The sequence below is a fragment of the Tupaia chinensis genome, unplaced genomic scaffold, assembly GCF_000334495.1.
Source record: "Tupaia chinensis unplaced genomic scaffold, TupChi_1.0 Scaffold141165_1, whole genome shotgun sequence".
NCBI classification, from domain to species: Eukaryota; Metazoa; Chordata; class Mammalia; order Scandentia; family Tupaiidae; genus Tupaia; species Tupaia belangeri.
This window is the reverse complement of record NW_006201028.1, coordinates 1,276,768-1,299,013: the sequence shown is the minus strand read 5'-3', so window position 1 is coordinate 1,299,013 and position 22,246 is coordinate 1,276,768. Positions and strand designations below refer to the sequence as shown.

Sequence of the window (22,246 nt, the reverse complement as noted above, 5' to 3'; positions counted from 1 at the left end):
TGTGTCACTGCTTCTAGTTACAGCTTTTTCTCTGTGTGCTTGTCAGCTTTTGACCCTGCTATTAACTACTTTACTGTCCGGTCTCAAATTCAGTCTTTGCCAGAGAAAATTTGATTGATTTAGTTAATTATTATCATTCCTATTGAATAACTGTCTTGGGCCATTGGACAGACTATAAATAGACTCCCTTAAGTCAATTAGATGTGTCAAAGGTGACAGAGTCCTATTGTATAGAATAGAATGACCTCAGATGGGGCTGGGAGTAGAAGAACTGCTCCCAAACGGAGACCAGCAAGAAAAGCAACATGGCCTATTCTTAGGTACGGCAAAGACAAATTCTCCTGGGATAAGACAATGACGGCCATAAATACTAGGAGGTTATTTAGAATTATTTTAGAGGTCATTGATTCTCAGTCCTATCAGACACCTTTCCATAACCTCCTTTCTACTATTTTTTAAAAATTTGTCAGAGGGTCACACTGCAATCCCTTCTCCATTTCTCCATCCTGTCAGGATTTGGGCACACACATGTTCCTGGTGTGTCTTTCAAGTCATGGAGCCAGGATTTGAACTGTAGTTGTCCATGTAGGATCCAGTTCCCTTAATCACTAGCCCACAGTGCTGGCCCTCTACTATTCTTAAACGAGATCCATAGATACTATAATCAAAATAACTACACACAGGGAACCAGCAGTTAGCGTAATGGCTATGTCGCTGGACTCCCACATAGTTGACCGCAGTTCGCATCCTGGACCCGGTGGCTTAAACTCATGCCGGGTGCGTGTGTGTGCGTGCCCGAGATTCCGAGAGGAGAATGGAGGAGAAAGGATTGCGGCGTGGCTATCCCCCCTGGGGGGTGATTTCCTGCTTTCTGTCTCTCTGTCTCTCTCTGTCTGTCTGGCGAGCGCACACGCCCTAAAGCAAAAACCTCTCTCAAAAAAAAAAAAATGAAGTTATCTGTCGATGATGATGTAAATGGTAATATCTATGACTTGATTAATATATACTATAGTCATTCTGCATAAAACCATTTTATTCGCTGTAAAGATGAACAGTTATTAAACTTACAATAAAAAATATATTTTGGGACTAGCAAAAAGAAAAAAGAAATCTGAAAAGATCTCAGGCACAATCTTGAATCCCACTTCTGTCAGAGTCCTGGAAAAGTCTAGTCTTTAAGGTATGTGCCACAGCATTAAAGGAAGGTTGTGACTATACAAGTGAGATAAAATATTTTTAAAAATTTGAAGAAATGATGTCAACTCTTACTAAGAAAATAAGTTTTCCTGTAGCACAACGGTTGCCAGGCACTTTTCCTCATGGGATTCCGCCATTTTTCCCAGTGAGGATGCTTCTGATGGAGCACCAATACGGACCATCAGGAACAATTTAAGAGCAACTGTGGTCAATAAACAGCCCACAAGCTCACCAGTAGGAAGGTAACCTAGTAGTTTATGTTGTGAGCCTAATACAGTTATTTAAAATAATGGTCCTGGAAAGCAGAGAAACATGGCAAATGTTTATATAACACTACCGAATGATAGTTCTGGTGTAGCTATGTAAAAACCTCTTTTTGTGAACAAAACACGTAGGGAGAAAAGCACAAGTAATTGAGGTTTTCAGTTTGGGTACTACAATTAGGTCTACCTCCTCTCCCCAGAAAAGTACAGTATAGTTTTATTTTGTTTTTGTCCAAAAAAGAAGATTAAAAACAACAACAACAACAATAAAATGTTACACAAAAATGCATTCTGGCCTTATCTGGCCTCAGGAGTGTTGGAAGGGCAGAAACTGGAGAAAGAGAGAAGCTATTGAGTCCTGGTCCCTGCGGACCAAGTTCATCCGGGACCTAAGGAAAGTTTCCTCCGCAAAGCACCTATCCTGTTAGAACTTCATCTCGAAAACGAAGATTTATTTTTATTTTCTCTTGTAATTCTGTAAGTCTTGCTCTTGAAGTTTAAAAAAAAAAAAAGGAGCAAGAAAAAAAGATGTTCGCGTTGAGTGTTCTAATTATTATTGCATTTTGGAACTGAGTCGAGCAAATTATTTTGGCCCTAGGCAAGCGCCTTTGATCTTCAAAATCTACCCAGTCTTTGAGGCTCTGCGTGTCTCCTCACACAAGGTCTGTAGCTTCCACTGAGACATTTGTTGCTTGCGGCCACTTCAGGATTTCAAATTTCAGTCTCAGATTCCGATCCTGAGAGGGATCTCGGAAACCTGCGCCTAGTCTGGCCTCTGCCGAGCTGGCATGATTGGACTGCCGGGCACCGCGGGGCGCACAACCCGGGCGTGCGTCCGGGGCTGACTCCGCGCCCGGGTAGCCGGAGGCTCCAGGCCCTAGAATAGGGGCGCGTCCCTGCTCCTCCGCGGCATCGCTCTCGTCGCCTACACTGACTCAGCTCTTCCGGTCACCTTCGTCACTGGTGGTTACTGACTGCCCTGAGGGTGCGGACGCCGAGAGTCACGGCTCAGCAATGCAGGAGCCGCCGGCGTCTGGGGCCCTCTCCAAACCCACTGCGTTCCAGCCCCCGCCGTGACTCAGCTGCTTCCGTTCCCGGTCCGCGGAGCCTGGCCGACGCCTGCCAGCCCGCTGCTTTCCCTCTGCCCCAGGGCGGTCGCCACGCGCCTGCTTTCACCCTTGGGTGTCCTTTGATCAGGCCGGGAAACTGATTGGCAGCCTGATAAAGGGTCCCGGGGCTCCAGTGCGTAGGCCCTGCTAGACTCTTCTCAGTAAATTGAGGCCCCAGCATGGGAAAATAGTCCTCTCCCCAGTGCTGAGAGGAGGTCAGTCTTGAACTAATGGAGGCCTCAGCCAACCCGGGGTCTTCAAAGCCGCGTGGACCCACGTGAAACTCAGCACTGCCAATTGGGGTATGACCCCCAGCAGAAAGTCAGTCTGGCCAAATCTCACTTCGTACATAGGCAGGATGGGGGGATGCCCACCTGGGCGCAGGTAGTAGGCACTCAGCAAAACCCAGCCTTCGTTATTATTCCTTTCGAAATGCCTGTTAGATGTAGTTTTCTCGGTCACTACAACCATCTTAACGTCTCTGCAGAGTCACCTCAGGAACTTCCTAACTAGTTTTGCTGCATTCCCATCCAACCCTCACACAATGACTAGGTACATTTTTATAGTTCACTGTGTTCTTCACATTCCTCTGTGAAAGAAAATTGAATGCCCTGTTGTCTCGCTTTGAGTTAAAAGTCATTTTACTGGTATTTAAAGCACTGCATGATAGTCTGCTCATCCAAACACCCATTGCTTCCATAAATGTTTTATGCCTAACTCTTCGCACTACATTGTGGTATGTAGATTCCTGCTCTCCAGAAACTCTCACGGGGGAAGATAAATACATAATCTCATACTTACAATCAGTGCTCTGAGAGAGAGAGAGAGAGGGAAAATGAGAAATCACCTTCCAGGAGAATGGCCATGTTGCAAATTCTTTTCCTTTCTTCTTTTCTAGGGATTTGGAGCATCGGGTCACATGAGCCCAATGTGTTTCTCAAGCATCTGGGCTGGGACTGGAACCTTGGGGTTGACCATGTGGAATCCAACTGCCTTAATTGCCACACCATCAGCTGGCCTGGCATGTTTTACTTTTAATATCAGGGTGGAAAAATAATTGAAGGACCAGCAGATGGCATAATGGTTACATCACTGGATTCACATAGTCAACCATGGTTTGAGTCTTGGACCTGGCGGTTTAAAATACACTGTGAGCATGTGCATACATGCCCAAGATCTAGAGAGAAGAACGGAGGAAAAAGGGCTGTGGTGTGGCCATCCCCCTGGGAGGTGATTTCTTGCTTTCTGTCTCTGTCTCTCTGGTGAACACATGCATCCTATAGCAAAAATCTCTTAATAAAAGAAAAACACATTTAAAAATGTGTTTGGACCAGCCCGAGGCTTGGTGATTGAGGAGCTGATCAACTGCTTGGTTAGCATCCTAGACCTAGCACCCTGAAACACACTGGTCACATGTGTATATATGTCCAATATTCTGAAAGAAGGGAGAGATGAAGGAGAAGGGGTTATAGTCTGACCATTCCCCAGGGGTGCTTTCTCTCTCTGGTGAGACACGTGTCCTCTGGGAAAAACAAAATTACTGTATTACCCAATTTTGGTGCAAATGAGGTAAAAAGGGCCTCTTATCCACTAGAGTTTTATAATAAAGGAATCATAGTACATTGTCCCGCCCCGGGGGTGGGGGGAGAGACAGTTGAACAGGTTTCCTGAGGGAAGGAGTGAGAGCCGGGACAAGCGGCGTTGTATTACAACATGGAGACGACGCAGAGTCAGGGTCATCCATTTACTGTGGGCAGCATGGTACAGCACGGAGACGACTCAGTGTTACAACTCTTCAGGGTCGCCTATCTATTGTGAGCAGCACGAAGATGACGCGGTGTCACAACTCTTCAGGGTCTTCCTGGTCGTCTGTGTCGTCTTCCTGGTCGCCTTGCGATTGTGGGCCAGGCATTGTGGTTATATACATGCTGGTGGGCCGTGATTGGTTGAATGAAGGATTGTAAAAGGTGTGTTATGATTGGTTGCTTCTGTGGACCAATCATGAGATGCCAGATTATGCAAATCTGAGGAATTCTAAGCTCACCAATTTGCTATGGGAAGTGGCCAATCAGAGTATGGTTTCAAAGGTCAGGTTTTTTTGAAGGGAACCAATTGTGGCCTTTAGCATCATGTAATTGTTTGCTTTCTGAGAAACCTGCAATGCTGGCTGGTGCGCAGCCTCCCACAGTACACTTTTTGACTCCTCTGTGAAAATTACACATACTAATCAGAATGGAAACACTGATTATTGATGTGAACCAGAAATATGATTTAGCTACTTGGAGAGGCTGAGGAAGGAGAAATGGTGGTGGGCATGTGGGTATTTATTCGTAAGACCACAACAGGAAGGCAATAGATCATGTTTAATGCAGAAATGTCAGAAAATAGCGTGAGTGCATTATTTTGATGCATGGAGGTAAATACTTGAAGTAGCAGTGAAAAAAAGTGAGAATGGTTGGCATAGGCTATGAAGAAGAATGAGTAAGAGGTTACTGTTTTATTGTTTTTCATTATGCACTTTTTTATTTTTTTGGAGGGGTCTTTGCTATAGCACGCGTGTGCTTTCCAGAAAGACAGAGAGAGACAGAGACAGAAAGTGAAAAATCACTTCCCGGGGGGGATGGCCACACCACAATCCCTTCTCCTCCATTTTCCACTTGGGATCTTGGGCACACATGCACACACGCCCAGTGTGAGTTTAGGCCGCTGGGTCCAGGACTCGAACTGCAGTCAACAACATGGGAATCCAGCGACATAGCCATTATGCCAACTGCTGGTCCCTACTAATTTATTGTTTATTTGACTAGACAGAAACAGAGAGAGAAAGAGAGAGAGGAAGGAAAAGTGAGAAAGCAAGCCGCCAGGTCTGGAACTGAAACCGCGGTCAGCCATGTGGGAATCCAGCACCTTTGACTACCACAACACCTGATGTGTTTTTCAGACTGCCAGAGCCAAGACTTGAACTGCACAATTGGCCATGTGGGATCCAGTCGTCTTAACCACCACACCACTGGGTTGTGCTTAAATTTTAAACACTTTTGGGAACCAGCAGTTAGCGTAATGGCTATGTCACTGGACTCCCACGTGGTCGACCGTGGTTCGCGTCCCGGACCCGGTGGCTTGAAACTTACGCTGGGCGCGTGTGCATGCATGTCCAAGATCCCAGGAGGAGAATGGAGGAGAAGGGATTGTGGCGTGACCATCCCCCCTGGGGGGTGATTTCTCACTTTCTGTCTCTATGTCTCTGTCTGGCGAGCGTACGCGCCCTATAGCGAAAACTTCTCCAAAAAAAATTTTTTTTAAAACGCTTTAAAAAGATTTTTTTAGAATTAGTTTTATTTAACTTTATTTATTTATTTTAATTTGACCAAAGAGGAAAGAGCGAGAGAGCGAGAGTGAGAGACAGAGAGAAAGTGAGAAAGCAAGCTGCCAGGTCCAGGACTTGAACTGCAGTAGGCCATGTGGAAGTATGGCGCCCTCAACCACCATGCCACCTGCCAGCCCAATGCTTTAAAATTTAAAGCATTTACATTTTAAAAAGTTTAAATTCTAATTTTAAAATTAACGGAAGCAAAACCAGAATACAAGAGTGTGTGTATGTATACACACACACACATAATATGTACATAATATATTATACACACACATACACACACACACACATATTCATAACAGAAGACTGGAAGAATATATATCAGAATAATTTTAGTATTTATTTGTGGGAATTAGAGTTAGGAGTGTGTTAATTGGGTTCTCTAGGAAGCAGATAGTGAATTGGAGTTAGAAATTAGAAATTTGTTGGGGAGTAAAAAAAAAGAGAAAAGAAAAAAGGGACCAGAAGATGGCATAATAGTTACATTGCTGGACTGCCATGTAGTCATCTACAGTTCGAGTCTTGGACCTGGTGGCTTAAAACTTCACACTGGGTGCATGTGCTTGTGTGCCCAACATCCCGAAAGGAGAATGGACGAAAAGGGATTGTGGTGTGGCCAATCGCCCCCCCCCCCCCGGGGGGGGGTTTTTTTTTTTTGTCTCTCTCTGTCTCTCTCATAAGAGCACATGCCCTATAGCAAAAATCTCTGCCCCCCCTTCAAAAAAAAAAAAAGAAAAAGAAAAAGTTTGTTGGGGAGTAACACTGTGAGAGGAAAGAGGAAGAAGCAGGATTGGACAGATGAAGTAGTCAGACATGTTACAAAATCTCTAACAGTCCAACAGGGAGCTCTAGAGCAAAGACTGCCTACTGGGGGAAAGCAGCTAGGCCTGTGTACCACCACTGTGAATAGTCACTGGTTGGGGCTAAGCCGAGAAGAAAGTGACCTTCAGTAGAAAGTTGAGGATGCCCAACAGATTAGCTAAAGGCTGACTGCTTTTATCTGTTGTATTTCCTCTGCAGAGACCTACCCAGCTGGTAAAGAGGGAAAAAAATACCAGTCAGTCTCTCTTATCAGTTGTATTACAACTGGGGCCAGCAAGTGGCATGGTGGTTAAGACACTGGTCTCTCACATGGCCGAATGGCCGACTGCAGTTTGAGTCCAGGACCTGGTGGCTTTCTTTCTTTCTTTTTTTTGGAGAGGATTTTTTTTTTTTTTTTTGCTATAGGGTTTTTTTTTTTTTTTGCTATAGGGTGCGTGCGTTCACCAGACAGACAGAGACAGAGAGACAGAAAGTGAGTCACCCCTTAGGGGGGATGGCCACATTGCAATCTCTTCTCTTCCATTCTCCTCTCGGGATCTTGGGCACGCACGCACACGTCCCACCGAGTCCAGGACTCAAACCACGGTCAACTACATGGGAGTCCAGCGACATAGCCATTACGCTAACTGCTGGTGCCGGTGGCTTGCTTTCTTATTCTCTCTCTCTCCTTCTCTGTTCCTCTCTGATCAAATCAAAATAAATAAATAAATAAAGTTAAATAAAATAATTCTTTTTTAAAAAAAGTTGTATTGCAACTAATAGAAATCCAACTGACTGGGACCAGCAGATGGTGTAATGGCTACGTGGCTGGACTCCCACATAGTCCTGTGGTTTGATTCCCAGACACGGCACCTTGAACTCACGCTGGGTGCATGTGCATGCATGCCCAAGATCCCGAGAGGAGAATGGATTGCAGCGTGGCCTGGGGGGTGATTTCTCACTTTCTGTCTCTCTGTCTCTGTCTGTCTCTCTGGCAAGCACACACACCCTATAGCAAAAACCTCTCCAAAAAAGTAAAGAAATCCAACTGATTTATACAACAAAAGTAAAAATGTTGGTTAATGAGCTGAGTTTACTGGTAGATTACTGGCTTTAGGATTGGATCAGTGTAACAGATTTGCCTCTCTCTTTCAGTTTTGCTTTCCTCTGAGTTGACTTCATTCTCCAGCCCACTCACCCTATGTGGTAAAAGAGATGGCATCCAACAGCTCCAGGTTACTCTATCACTCCAGCAGAAAGCACTGCCTTTCCAAAAGCTCCAGTAAGACTGTCATTAGCCTAGTTTGGGTCCTGTGTACATGCCTGAAACAGTTACTCTATAAGGGAAGTGGAGTGACTCTGATTGGCCAGAGCTAAAGCTGGGGTTCAAGTCAACTCTGCCAGAACTCTATGGATTGAAATAGGAAAGAAAAATCATGGTATCCATCTGGAAAAAGAGCAAACTGAACATTTCTTACATGCTTCCACTGAATTGAGTCCGGGATTCAACAGTCCCTGATCCAAGTAGACTGTTCCTGAGTGGATACTGCAGGTGAGTTGCTAATGAACACCATCCTCAAAGGGCTCATTACACAGGGTTATGCTTTTCCTGGTTTGGTCCTAAGGGTTGCACTGTTCTTCAGCACAGTTACATAATAAAACATTACCACATGGGAAATGGTCCATGCCTGGCTTCAGTCTCATGGTGGTCTAAGGCTGATTTAGAGCCTGGGAGCTGGTACCACAGGGGGACACGGTGTTAGTTTCAGTAGTACTGGGAAGGCCAAATCTGCTATTGAGAAGGTACAGTGACAAATAGTAGGCAGTAGTATAGACAAGCAGTTGACATCTGGGGCCAAATTTTTTTTTTGTCTTAAAGGGAGACAGAATTCTGAGACAGGATATATTCCCCAGGCTTTTCCTCAAATAGATAAGTCTAGCTAGCAAGTAATAGGATCCTAGTCACTGAGCTAAAGCTCAGGGACTTTTCAGTCCCAAGGAATGGAGAACTGAAAGGAGCAGTTAGGCCTCAGTTGTAGAGGACCAGGGCACATGGAAAGGTATTAGAATTGGGTCTAAGGCACTAGGTGAAATCCGGGTGCTGGATCTGGAGTCCAAGGCAGGGCTGAGTCCCAAGAATAAGACCGAAGGTCAGTTATCTGATAGAACTGGGACCTAAGTTCAGACTCACAATAGCTGGATAGAAGACTCTAGATGTGGGATTGAAGTACTATAAATCCCTCATATAGAACTTTGCCCACTGACTAGATCAACAGTGAGCCTACAGTTGACATTAAATGCTCCCAGCTCGGGAGACAGAGGGAGACAGGAGCTGGTTTCACAACAGGATCTAGTGAACTCAGAAATGTAAGAGATGTCTTTTCTCATTGGAATGCATAACCTAATAAAAATTAAATTAAAAATATTTCAGCTGGAATGCATTAAGAGGACTGGAAAAGAATAAATGTGATTGAAACAGGATGTTTAAATGAGATTATCCTAGTTTCTTAGTTTTGGAGCTTAGGGCAACAGGTGGCAAGTACTCCCATATTAGAAAGAAAGGTGTCCAGAGACCAGCAGTAGGCATAATGGCTATGTCACTGGACTCCCATGTAGTCGACCGCGGTTTGAGTTCTGGACCCAGTCGGTGGCTTAAACTCACTGGGTGCGTGTGCCTGCCTGCCCGAGATCCCGAGAGGAGAGTGGTGGAGAAGGGATTGCAGTATGGCCATCTCCCCTGGGGGGGTGATTTCTTGCTTTCTATCTCTCTGTCTCTGTCTTTCTGGTGAGTGCACATGCCCTATAGCAAAAACCTCTCCAAAAAAAAAAAGAAAGAAAGGTGTCTAATCACTTATACAGGACGTGCTCAAGGGGTGGCCCCCAAACCAGTTCTGGAACTAGTAACTCATCACCCATTTTTGGCCTGAGAAAAGAAAATCAAGGAGGAAGTTTGAAAAGGGAGGATTTCTTTAAGGAGAATTGTCAGAGTACCGTGGTTTCCCTGTTTTCTAAACAAGGGAAGGCTGAGTGAGGATCAGTCCGGCAGAGAAACTAGCATCTCACAGTGGCTGTGGGCTGAGTGAGAAATGTGGAAACTGGGAACCGGGTCAGAGTTCTTGGGACAGTGTGATCTGAGGCCCCTGGGCTGTGATGTGAGGTAAGGAGACAGACTGATGTCTTATTTCACCTGACAGCTAGGTGAGGGGCTTCTGGAGAACCAGGGGTTGAATAAGGGGCTAGGAAGGGGGAGTCTATGGAGTGAGACTGAAAGGTAGAAAGAATAAAATCATTCATTCTATCAGACAAAAGAAGTCTGAGTTATGGGGCCAACAGGTAGTGGTTAAGGTGCTGGACTTCACATGGCTAACCGTGGTATGAGTCCTAGACCAGGCAGCTTGAAAAATCACACTGGGCTTTAAGTTTTAAGCAAAGTTCCTTAGCATTTCTTTGATTTAAATTAAAACTGGTTTTCTTAATAGTACCAAGTGAACTTGCTATCAAAAGTATTAGATTATTTAAGAAATTGTGTGATCAATACAGTGTGGGGGGGAAAGGAATGGAAGACAACTGTAGACACCAGAGATAGTGTGAGAAGAGGGTGGGGAAGGACAGAGGGTCAGAAATAGGGGTAAAATAAAAATACCAGAAATGGAAAATTTTTTATTATAACATGCATGGTTAAGCTACTATGCAGTATATTCTGGATGGGAAATTACATTTTGTATGCTGTGATGATGCTTAGGGAATTAATGTAAATTAAGTTTAAAAAAAAAAAAAACAAAAGAAAAGTTTCAGGAAAAAAAAAACCCTAAAACTCCTTTTCTTGAAATTAAAAAAATGTGTTAAAAGCACCTAGTCAATGACTGCAATAAGATATGTAGCCCCAGCTAGGTGCTACTTTTTTTTTTTTGAGAGGTTTTTGCTATAGAGCACGTGCACTCGCCAGACAGACAGAGAGAGACAGAGAGACAGAAAGCGAGAAATCACCCCCCAGCGGGGATGGCCATGCCGCAATCCCTTCTCCTCCATTCTCCTCTCGGGATCTTGGGCACGCACGCACACGCACCCAGTGTGAATTTCAAGTCACTGGGTCTGTGATGTGAACCGTGATCGACTACATGGGAGTCCAGCGACATAACCATTATGCTAACTGCTGGTCCCTGCTAGATGCTACTTTATAGGATGTTCATTCTACTCATTGATGCTTATGCCTAAAGTTGGACTTGTGTTCATAGAAATGTACATATCAGCTGTGCTTGCTATGAAAATATTAAGATCTTTAGTGATTCAATAAAATGTGTGTGTGTGGGGGGAACCAGCATGTTCATATGCTTGATTGAGCCAATATACAGAGTACTCTGGATGGAAAATCTCATTTTGTATGCTGTAATGATGTACAGTGAATGAATATAAATAAATATAAATTTTTTAAAAAAAGGGAAATAAAAGAAAAAGAAAAATCACAATGGGCATGTGTACTTGCAATGTCCAAGAAGATAGATCTCAAGAGGAGAATGAAGGAGAATGGATTGTGGAGTGGCCATCCCCCACAGGGGACTGATTTCTTACTAGCCCTCTCTCTTTCTCTCTCCTGTGAGTCCACCCACCCTATGGCAAAAACCTAAAGCTAAAAAAAGAAAGTCTGAGTTCTCAGGTCAGCCTGTGGCTTGGTGGTTAATGCACCTGGATCTCACATGTCCCTATGTGTGGCTCATGTCCCATACCCAGCAGCTTGAGAAACACACCAGGTTGTGTGTGTGTATGCCCAAAATCCCAAGATAGGAGAGATGGAGAGGGTATTGCCATGTGACCATTGCCCATGGAAGGTGCTTTCTCACTTTCCCTTTCTATCTCTCTGTCTCTCTTCTACAAGCACACATGCCTTCTGGCAAAATTAAATTTAAAACATTTTTTTGAGTTCTCTTTTTGCCTCTACCACAGAAGAGCTGTCTTAGTGTAGAGAACCCACTTGATCTCTCTGGGTCTCAGTTTTCTCTTCTATAAAAGAAAGAAGTGGACTAGGCTGTTTGAAAGATACCTTCTATGAAAGGATCTTCTTTTTTTTTAAAGAATTATTTTATTTAAATTTATTTATTATTATCATCATTATTATTTTCCAGTTTGATCAGAGAGAGACAGAGAGAGAGAGAGAGGGAAGGAGGTAACAAGCCACCAGGGCTGAGACTTGAACCGTGGTCAGCCATGTGGGAGTCCAGCGCCTTTAACCACCATGCCACTTGCCAGTCCCTATGAAAGGATCTTCTATGACTCTCTTTTCTTTTCATTTGCCAGAAGATGCATATATTTTCCAGAGAGAAAATGAGAAAACACCCCCCAAATGAAATATAGTCATGCTACAATCCCTTCTCAATTTCTCCATCCTATCAGGATTCTGGGTACATACACACAGGTACCTGGTATGTTTATTTCAAGCTATTGGAGCTGGGATTTGAACCATGTTTGGCCATAGGGGATCTGAATCCCTGAACCACTAGGCTACTAGGCTGGCTCTATGACTTTCTAAGTCTATAGATGTATTCTGCTGGCTCATGGACTATACGGGTTATTATGGTGTATACACACACACACACACACACACACACACACACACATTATACTAGGCTCTAGGAATGCAGGTTTCAAGGAGCTATCAATCTCTTCTTCCTACCCTCTTCTCTTAACAAGTATTTAAAATATGAATTAGTTAAAATTTTTCAAAAGAAAAAGTTACCCATAATATGATATATACATATGCCTGATACATTACTAACTATATTTTGGTAGATTTCTTTCCAGACCTTGACTACCTCTCCTCATTTCTGCCCTAGTTGCAATCACAAGTACATAGTATTTGTGTTCTTACAGCATACTAGTTCAGCAAAGTGTGCTTAACCAAGAGGAGTGAAAATCTGGGGCGCTTCCAATCATTGCACAATAAAAGCAGGCAAGGAACAAGCTGGTCTTTGATAACACTGTCCTCTGGGACACAGAACTAGTCTGGTATACTCTCTCTTTTCCCCCCACCCTACCCCCCGCCACACACACTTCCTGATCCTTCAGCATGACAGGAACTCAAGAGGTTCAATGAAGCTAAGCCACAACAGCCTCTGACCTACATGACATTCACTTGGAGGTTGCTTCTGGGTTAGAAAAGCCAGGGGACCCATTTAACAGACATTGCAGCACACAAAGAAAACCAGGATCAAAGGTATGTGGAGCTGCTGCACTGCTTAGTCTGCTGTTGTAAGGACAGGAATGAGATGTTAACAGATAATCAACAACGTGATGACATCTCACCTACCTGATGTTGACTCTTGTGTCTCAGCGTCTACAACTTAGTCCAACTGACAGGAGCACATCTGTGTCTGGCCCTAGTAAGGTCAAGCTTTTTGGAGAAGATTTTTACATCCTTATCTAAGCATAGATGAAGATGGTTCAGACTGGGTCCTGAGATGCTGTTACTAAATACTTGTTTTAGGAACCAGCTGGTTGGTATGATGGTTAAGATGGCTGATTGCACAGTTTGAATCTCAGACTTGGTGGCTTGGAAAATATGCTGGGTGTGTGTGCATGTATGCCCAAAACCCTGAGAGGAGAGTAGAAAAGAAGAGATCGTGGTGTGGCCATTCCCTCCTGGGGTGGGAGTGCTTTCTCACTTTCTCTCTCTCTTTCAAGTCATGTTTCTGCACCTCCCGGGTTATAATTTCCATCATCTTCTTCCAGATTTGGCAGACCTGCTGATGTTGGGCATAAGAGGTCTTCTGTATCTGATTGTGGCATTTTTTAGTAAACCTAGCACAGAAGAGATGAAGCAAATAACTATCGGTTGTCTTGAAATCAACATGAGCTTTAATCATGGTCTGCCAGTTTTTGCCCTGATCATCCTCAGTAATTAATTTGAATTTCCTAAGTCAACTTTGTCATTCTGCTGATCTGCAAGGCTCACTTCAAACACTTGGCTCTTAAGGGCGTCAGACACAATTTTGTTTCCTTGAGTCCTGGTAACTAGTGTTTTCCCAGTATTTCTTATGTTGAACATAACAGGTGCTTTCATGTCATACCAATTTTTTTTAGATAACAGATCAACCATTTTCTCCTTGGCTCCCTTTTTGCCGCCTTTCATAGAGCGCTTAATCTTGCCAACTGCCATGGTGCTACTCAGAGAGCCAAAAGGGCTTTTTCTTTTTTCTTTTTGATAGCTCAACAAAAATCTTAGTAGCAATTTTTTTCACCAGGCACCTTTCTGAGCTTCGAGATGATAGCAATGAATGAAGCAGAAAAAGACTGCTGTCCTCATGGAGTTTACATTCCAATTTGGGAGGCACCATAAAACAAATCCTCACAAATATGTCATATAATGATGATTGATACCAGGCAGTGGCACAACAGTAACACAACTGGACCCATATGGGAAAGGTCATGGGTTTGTATGCCAGGACATCCCTGTACACACTGGGAGCATGTGTGTGTTTGTAATCCAGGCTGGCTGAGACTGGGGGTGAATCGTGATGTGAAGGCCCTGTTGGAGGTGCCTGCCTTTCTGTGTCTCTCTTCTCTATCTCTCATGAAAGTATGTAAACTGTTAAAATTTTTTTTTTGAGAGGTTTTTGCTAAAGGGTGCATGCACTCACCAGAAAGACAGACAGTTAAAGACAGAGAGACAGAAAGCGAGACATCACCCCCAGGGGGAATGGCCACACCACAATACCTTCTCCTCCATCCTCTTGGGATCCTAGTCATGCATGCACACGCACCCAGCATGAGTTTAAGCCACCAAGTCCAGGACTTGAGTCCAGCGACATAACCATTACACCAACTGCTGGTCCCCTGTTAAAAAATTTTTAAATGCTGTTCTTGTGACAGCTTATAGTGTGGTGGTTAAGGTTGCTAGATCCCACATGGCAGAGTGTGGTTCAAGTTCCAGACCTGGCAGTTTGAAAATCTCACCGGATGTGTGTGTGTGTGCCCAAAATCCCGGGAAGAGAATGGAGGAGAAAGGATTGCAGCATGGCCAACCCTCCTGAGGAATGACTTCTTTTCTGTCTTTCTGTCTCTCTTTGGCAAGCACACATATCCCATAGCAAATTCTAAAAAAAATTAACTAAAACAAAATAAAAAGGTTATGATATTCTGACTTGTTCTGGTAATCTTGACTCTTTTGGAGACTAGGATTGTTGGTTTGGGCAAATAACAGCACTGAGGGAAATGGGCCAGAGGGCTAAGCCTCAAAGTCTGAACCACCTGGACTCTTGTCCAGCACTCTCTCTGTCCGGAACAAATAAAAAGACAGTTTGAGCTGCCTGCATTTTTTTGGCATATAGGCAATGCCAATCTAAAGAGTTTGGGCTGGATACTTGCCCTTGATAGAAGTACAAGCCCTTCCCCAAAGGACAGAACTTCCTGCTGTTCCAGTATTTGAAGTTGCCGACCCTGCCTATCCTGCATCTATGGCTGCTACTTCTTTCCAGCTTTACCAGCTGTTTTCCAGAGACCTGATCCCACTGGCCTCTGGTTCGCCTTGTCTGACAGCTGCCTGAACACTGAGACTTAAAAATTAGTTCTGAAGGCCTGACTCTAGCCACCACGTGCTGATCTATTTGTAGGACATTCTTCTTTGGGCTGAGAAAATGTGCTTCTTTTACTGTTTCCAAATGGTTTCCATTCCTATTTAATGCTGACAACTCCTCACATGGGATTGCAAAGCTTAGGGGTTCCAGTTCCTGCTTACAACAAAGAAGAAGATGATGTTTTCACTGAATTCTTCTAGTCAAATAAAAGGTAAGATGTGAAATGATACTAAATTGAAGAAGTGAAGGGCTGGTCCGGTAACATAGTGGTTAAGGGACCCAGATCCCACATTGTCTGCAGCCTCAAACCCGGGTCCAATGGCCTGAAAACAACCTGTGCATGTGTGCCCAAGATCCCGATAAGAGCAGAAGGGATTACAGTGTGACCATGCCCCATTAGGAGGGTACTTTTTCCTTTTCCTTTTTTCTTTTTTTAAAAGAATTATTTTATTAATTATTATTATCTTTAATTAGAGAGAGAGACAGGGAGAGAAAGTGAGAAGGCAAGCAGCTGGGTCCAAGACTTGAACTGCAGTCAGCCATGTGGGAACCCAGAGCCTTAACGACTATGCCACCTGCTGTCCCCTCCTTTTCCCTCTTTTCAGGTTTTCAGTTATTTCTATCAACTGCAGTCTGAAAATATTAAATGGAAAATTTCACAATAAGCAATGCATCCATTTTAAAGTACCTGTTTTGATTATCACACTTGTTTTCATTGTTTATCTCTTACGGTACCTGATACATGAAGTTTATCATAGGTATGTATGTACAGGAAAATATATAGCACAGTATACATAGGGTTTAGTACTCTCCAGGTTTCAGGAGTCCACTAGAAGTCTTGCAAAGTATTCCTGGAGGATTAACAGGTGAGGGTGACAACTGTACCCTGAGCAGAGTAAGCTGAAAGTTACTTTGAGGGTTAGGAGTAGTAAGAATAATTGTCAAAAATTCATGTTCAGGCTCAAAAAAAGAAAAAGCTAAGTATAATTAATTGACCTGAGTTTACTAGTAGAGGGCAGCAGAGTAATAAGAGGGTAAAGGGTTTGTTTGGGAACAAGAAAACCCGGATTCCAAACCCATTTCTGTGGATCTTAGCTGGTTATAAGCTCCTCTTTGAGCCCGAGTTTTCAATTCAGGTAGGTTCGCAACCGGCTTTACGTTTCACATTCTCACAAGACCAAAGATTCTCTAGTCCGTCCAGATTGAAGACAACAGTTTGCAGAACTGTCACACAAGAGAACAGGATGAATCAACATCAGCCACGAAACACCAACTAACCACTCGCAGACACTTCCGGCGACCGGGACTACGGCTGTGAAGTTCCTGGGACCGCACTTCCGGGTAGTGAAGGCTGCGCGTAAGAAGTCTGCGTTCACCAGCCGCGGCCGGGTACCTTGAGAATCGCGACTGCGCATGCTTCCTGCAGGCCCCGAGCACCAGGCGGGGCGGGGCGCGGCACCGGATGGGGCGGGCCGGCATCCTGACTTGTCTCGCGGTGACTGGCTGGCGTGAGCGCGCGAGGCTTGGAGGCGGAGCGGGCTGGGGGCGGAGCCTACTCGCAGTGGGCACCGTGGTCTCCGCCGAGCGTTCCTGTGTTCTAGGGGCTGAGGTCGTCTCAGGTGAGGAGGTTGCGCCGGAAGTGTCTCTGGCAGTGGCGCTGCAGTGTTGTAAGGAGCCTGCGGCGGAGTTTTGTTGTTAAGGGGGCGCGGCACTGCTCGGCTTCCTCCGCCTTCCCTGCAGCAACCATGGCGAAAGGCAGAGTCTCAGAACGATCGCAGGCGGGGGCACTCCATACGACCCCAGTGGGGGACGGGGCGGCGGGGACGCGGGGTCCCGCGACGCCGAGCAACGGAGACCACCTGAAGGGTGAGTAGACCCAAGGACGCCAGTGTGCCGGGATGGCTACAGAGGGGAAGGACCCCGGCAGGCTTCAGGCTTGCGGGAAAACGGGGATTGGCACCTGGGAAGGGGGCGCAGACAGTGGGAGACTTGAGCTTGGGGCCCGTCCCCGCGCAGTAGGTGTGTCCGAAATGCTTGTCTAGAAGGATTCAGTTAAAAGGAATGACACTGGCGAGTTGACGCTCTGGGAGATTGTAAGGTTGATAATTAAAAAGCTAGGCAGAGTTGGAAGCAACTTCAGCATTTGTCGCGTTGTTTTTACATATGAAAAAATTGAGGCCCAGGATAAGTATATGATTTGTACATAGTTGCAAAGCCAGATTGGTAAGGTATTGTAGTAGTTAGGAGAGTAAGGACTAATTCTTAACACCAGGCGGGAAGAACATCTGAGTTTGAACATCTCAGTTCTATCCTTTACTTGTGACCTTGGACTTAGGAACTTTCAGAGGCACTGAACTGTAAAATGGGGATGATAATAGTTATGTATTTAATAGACTGGTGCATGGGTTAAACAAAATAATTTATGCAAAATTTAGCGTAGCGCTTGGTTTTCATAAATGTTAGCAATTGCTATTATAGCTAAGGTCATCTTCTAAAAGGTTTTGCATTTCTCAGGGTTTTAAATATCGTTTTAAGGAAAAAAGTGAAGCTGGAAACTAAACATGTACTTTAATTTTAATTCCATCTTGGCAAAGAATTGTTCACTGTTTTTCAGCCGTTGAAGTGATTAAGCTCTTTAAATGCTTTTAAAGTTCCATACACTTGAAGTGATCCTAACCAATGTCCATTAAATTGTTTTTAGCTCGGTCACACTGGTATGTTCCACTGTAAATAATGACTAAGGAGAAGATCCTTTGAGAGTGTTTAGAAAAAAAAAATTAATGTGTTTTCAAACAATTTTATGTCTCCAACAATCTAATTTGGCTCTTTAAGCTTTATATATTTAGGTATTTTTTTTTTCCCACTTATAGGCAGTGGAACTAAGTAATTTTATATAACTTCCAAAACTCAGAAATGCAACCCTGTCAAAGTATAAATCTTCTCTAAATTAAAGGGACATTGTTTCGAAGACTACTACTGAGAGCGACCTTAGTCCAAGATTTGGGTTTCCTGGAAGTGTTCTCTAGATGGGGCATCTCTACAGATTGTTGTTTTGGTTTGAGGTAGCAGTCAGTCTTACTTTAAAAAAATAAATAAAATGAAACCTGCAAGCTCCAAAGTGATTTTATGATCTTATTTTGTCATTAAAACAGTACATTTAATAGTAATTTTTTTTATGATGTTGTTTATGTCTTCTGCAGACTACAAATCTGTAGGAAGACAGAAGAAAGAAATGTCAAGGTAGATAAGCCTTAGAGGAGTAGGGTATGCATAAATGGAGCAAAGGGAAGGGACTTCCAGGCTAGGGGGAAACAGAATAGGCTTGGGTGAATCTTATAAATAGTTAGTGTGAACCTTTCATGTATCAATTATCAGATTAATTTTGCAGGTCTAGAGGTGGTCTAGGAGATAAGGGTGACCTGTTCAGATTGTTGTCAGATTATAGAGGGCTTTAAGTGCTAGACAAAAGAAGTATTTTTTGATTCATACTTTTTTTTTAAAGAATTGTTTTATTTAACTTTATTTATTTATTTTTATCTGACCAGAGAGGTACAGAGTGAAAGAGAGAGAAGGAAGAAGCAAGAAAGCAAGTTGCCAGGTCTGAGACTTAAGCTGTGGTCAGCCACATGGGAGTCCAGTGCCCATAATCACTACACCACCTGCTGGTCTCCCCCCCCCCCTTTTTTTAAAAAGAGAGATTTTTGCTATAGGGTGCATGTGCTCACTAGAGAGACAGAAAGTGGGAAATCACCCCTCCAGAGGATGGCCATACCACAGTCCCTTTTCTTCCAGTCTCTTCTTGGGATTTTGGGCACTTGTATACACGTGCCTGCCATGAGTTTGAAGCTGCTGGGTCTTGAACCATAGTCGGCCATGGGGGAGTCCAGTGATATAACAATTATACCATCTGCTGGTTCCAATCTATACTATTTATCAATGATTTTCAGTTTTCTCTTTTCTTCTTTTCTCCCTCCCACCCATTGTCTCTCTATTTCTTTAATTGCCAGAGAGTGGGTGCATGCCCCAGAAAGAGTCAGAAATAGAGGAAGAAGGCACCCTTCAGTGGGATTTGTTTATGGTTGTAATCCTTTTGCCAACATTTCTCCATCCTGTCAGGATTTGGAGCATACACACACACGTGCCTGTCCTGGTTTTCAAGCCAGTAGGGCTGGGATCTGAACCGTGCAATCAGACATGTGGAATTTGGCTCCTTTAGTTACCTGGCCATGGGACCTCCCTTTTTTTCTTTCTCTATTTTTTTTGGAGAGGTTTTTTTTTTTTTGCTATTGGGCGCGTGTGCTTGCCAGACAGACAGAGACAGAGAGACAGAAGGGAAGAAATCACCCCCCAGGGAGGATGGTCACGCCGCAGTCCCTTCTCCTCCATTCTCCTCTCGGGATCTTGGGCACACACGCACACGCGCCCGGCGTGAGTTTTAAGCCACCGGGTCCGGGACTCGAACCGCGGTCGACTACATGGGAGTCCAGCGACACAGCCATTACGCTAACTGCTGGGTCCCTGTTTTTTCTTTCTCTTTAATTAATGTTAGGAATTCTCAACATAAGCAAGAGATTTTGTGGACCTCTTGCATGATAGATTTGGTTTACTTGGAGGTCCTAAGCTGCTGATGTAAGGGAAGTAATAACTGTAGTATTAGCAACCTATTTGCCAGCATTTGAGAAAAGAAAATCTTTATTAATTGTATTCAATAAAAGGAAAGGTTTTGGAAAAATAAAAATTTTAGTAACCCTATAGTGTTACTATAAATTCCATGACACTGTAAATGAATTTTCATTATGTGACACACCTACATAACTTTGACAAAAAGTTATCATCATGTACATGTGCATTTTTTAAAAAAGAATTATTTATTTAATTTTATTTATTCGTTTATTATTGTATTTTTTAATTTGATCAAAGCAAGATACAGAGAGAGAGAGAGAGAGAGAGAGAGAGAGAGAGAGAGAGAGAAAGTAAGAAAGGAAGCCACCAGGTCCGGGGCTTGAACAGTAGTTGGCCATGTGGGAGTGTCCAGCATCCCAACCACCACGCCACCTGCTGGCCCCTCATTGTGTGCATTACAAAATATATATATTTTCAGTTTTATCAGAGAGAGACAGAGAGAGGGAGGGAAATTGAGAAAGCAAGTCACCAGGTCTTATACTAGAACTCCCATCAGCAATGTGGGAGTCTAGTACCTTAACCACTACACCACCTGCCGGCCCCAATTTTCTTTTAGGTTTTTGCCATAGGGCATGTACCCTAGCCAGAGAGAGGTGGAAAGTGAAAAATCACCCCAGAATGGATGGCCATGCCATAATCCCTTTTCCATTCTCCTCCTGTCATTTTGGGCATACATGCACACATACGGATGTGATTTTTCAGGCCCACACCACCTGCCAGTCCTATACTGTTACCATTTTTAATTAATAATTTTTTAAAAATGGAAAGCTCTTGAAATAAAGTTTACTGGGACCAACAGTTGGCATAATGGCTATGTTGCTAGAATCCCATGTAGTTGACTGCGGTTCAAGTCCTGGACCCGGTGCCTTAAACTCATGCCGGGCGCATGTGCCTGTGTGCCCAAGATCCTGAGAGGAGAAGGGATTGCAGCATGGCCATCCTCCCCAGGGAGTGATTTCTCACTTTCTGTCTTTCTGTCTCTCTCTGTCTTTCTGGTGAGCGCAAACGCCCTATAGCAAAAACCTCTCCCAAAATAAAGAAAGTTAGTTTACTTAGGACAATATTACAGTGGATTCTTGTGATCTTAAAAGACTTAATGGCCTGTAAGTTTATGTTCTCAGAAGAGATGGGTCTTTTCCTTTCTTTAGGGTGGAATTAAGTAGAGCTAGAAAAAAAATCTGTAAACTAGCAGATTATAAGACTAGTAAGAGTCATTCCTGGAACCTGCAGATGACGTAATAGTTATGTCGCTCAACTTGCACTTAGTCAACCGTGGTTCAAATCCCAGACCCATCAGCTTAAAACTTATCCCTGGTGCAGGGCTGACAGGTGGCATGATGGGACGCTGGACTCCCACATGGTTGACCACGGTTTGAGTCCTGGACCTGGTGGCTTTCTTGCTCTTTCTCTCTCTCTCCCTGTCCCTCTCTGGTCAAATTAAAATAAATCAATAAAGTTAAATAAAATAATTATTTTTTAAAAAAATGTTTAAAACTCATACTGGGTGCATGTGCATGTATGCCCCAAATCCCCAGAGGACAGTGGAGGAGAAGGATTTGTGGTGTCGCCATCTCCCTGGGGGGGGGTACTTTTTCACTTTTGTTCTCTCTCTCTTGTCTCCCTCCCTCTCTTTTGGTCTCTCTGGTGAGTATGCACACCCCGTAACAAATTAAAAACCAAAAAACAGATATCATTCCTGAAGTCTTTGTAGATAAAGGAAGATTTTGCTTTTTAAAAGGTTTTGATATGAAAGTAGTGAGAAAATTAAGCTACTTGAGGGACATTAAAGTTAAACGATGGTTTTTCACATGGATGTGTACATATTAGAAGTTAGATAAAAGGTGCTTGGAAAGGGAGCAAAGGAAGATCATTTCATGGACAGATCCTGAAATAGAGGTAGGAAAGCTCACTAATGAAGGAGGTAGTGTCATTGCTTGGGTAGAGGAAGGTAAAATCACAGGCTTGAAGATTTGAAGTAATAGCCCTGTGGAGAGTGCTGTGAAAGGATTCCTGTTTGTCAGTGATAACCCTAGTCGATGTTGGGAAAGCACGAGCACTTGTAGGCTCAGGAAGCGTTCTCACTTTATCTGTCGGTACTTTTGGTCTAGGAGGAGGTTGGAAAAGAAGACAATGGGATAATTCAAACTGGGAATGAATATGATGGAACTAGTTGGAGGTTAATGAATATAAAATGCCAGTGTGAATAGCTCTGAATACTAGATGGCAAATTCTTCTAATGTAGCCATAGGAGGC

General features: G+C 43.8%; 1 protein-coding gene across 1 annotated transcript in view; it reads left to right on the top strand.

The window, feature by feature from the left end:
- Window positions 1-17,021: 17,021 nt before the first annotated feature.
- The window catches only part of TMEM41B (transmembrane protein 41B), a 32,066-nt gene continuing 26,841 nt past the window's right edge, over window positions 17,022-22,246 (top strand). Inside the window, exon 1 of the mRNA XM_006162925.3 lies at window positions 17,022-17,176. Coding sequence (XP_006162987.1) covers window positions 17,056-17,176 — 121 coding nt within the window. The 5' untranslated portion in view covers window positions 17,022-17,055. The remainder of the gene's footprint in view (window positions 17,177-22,246) is intronic.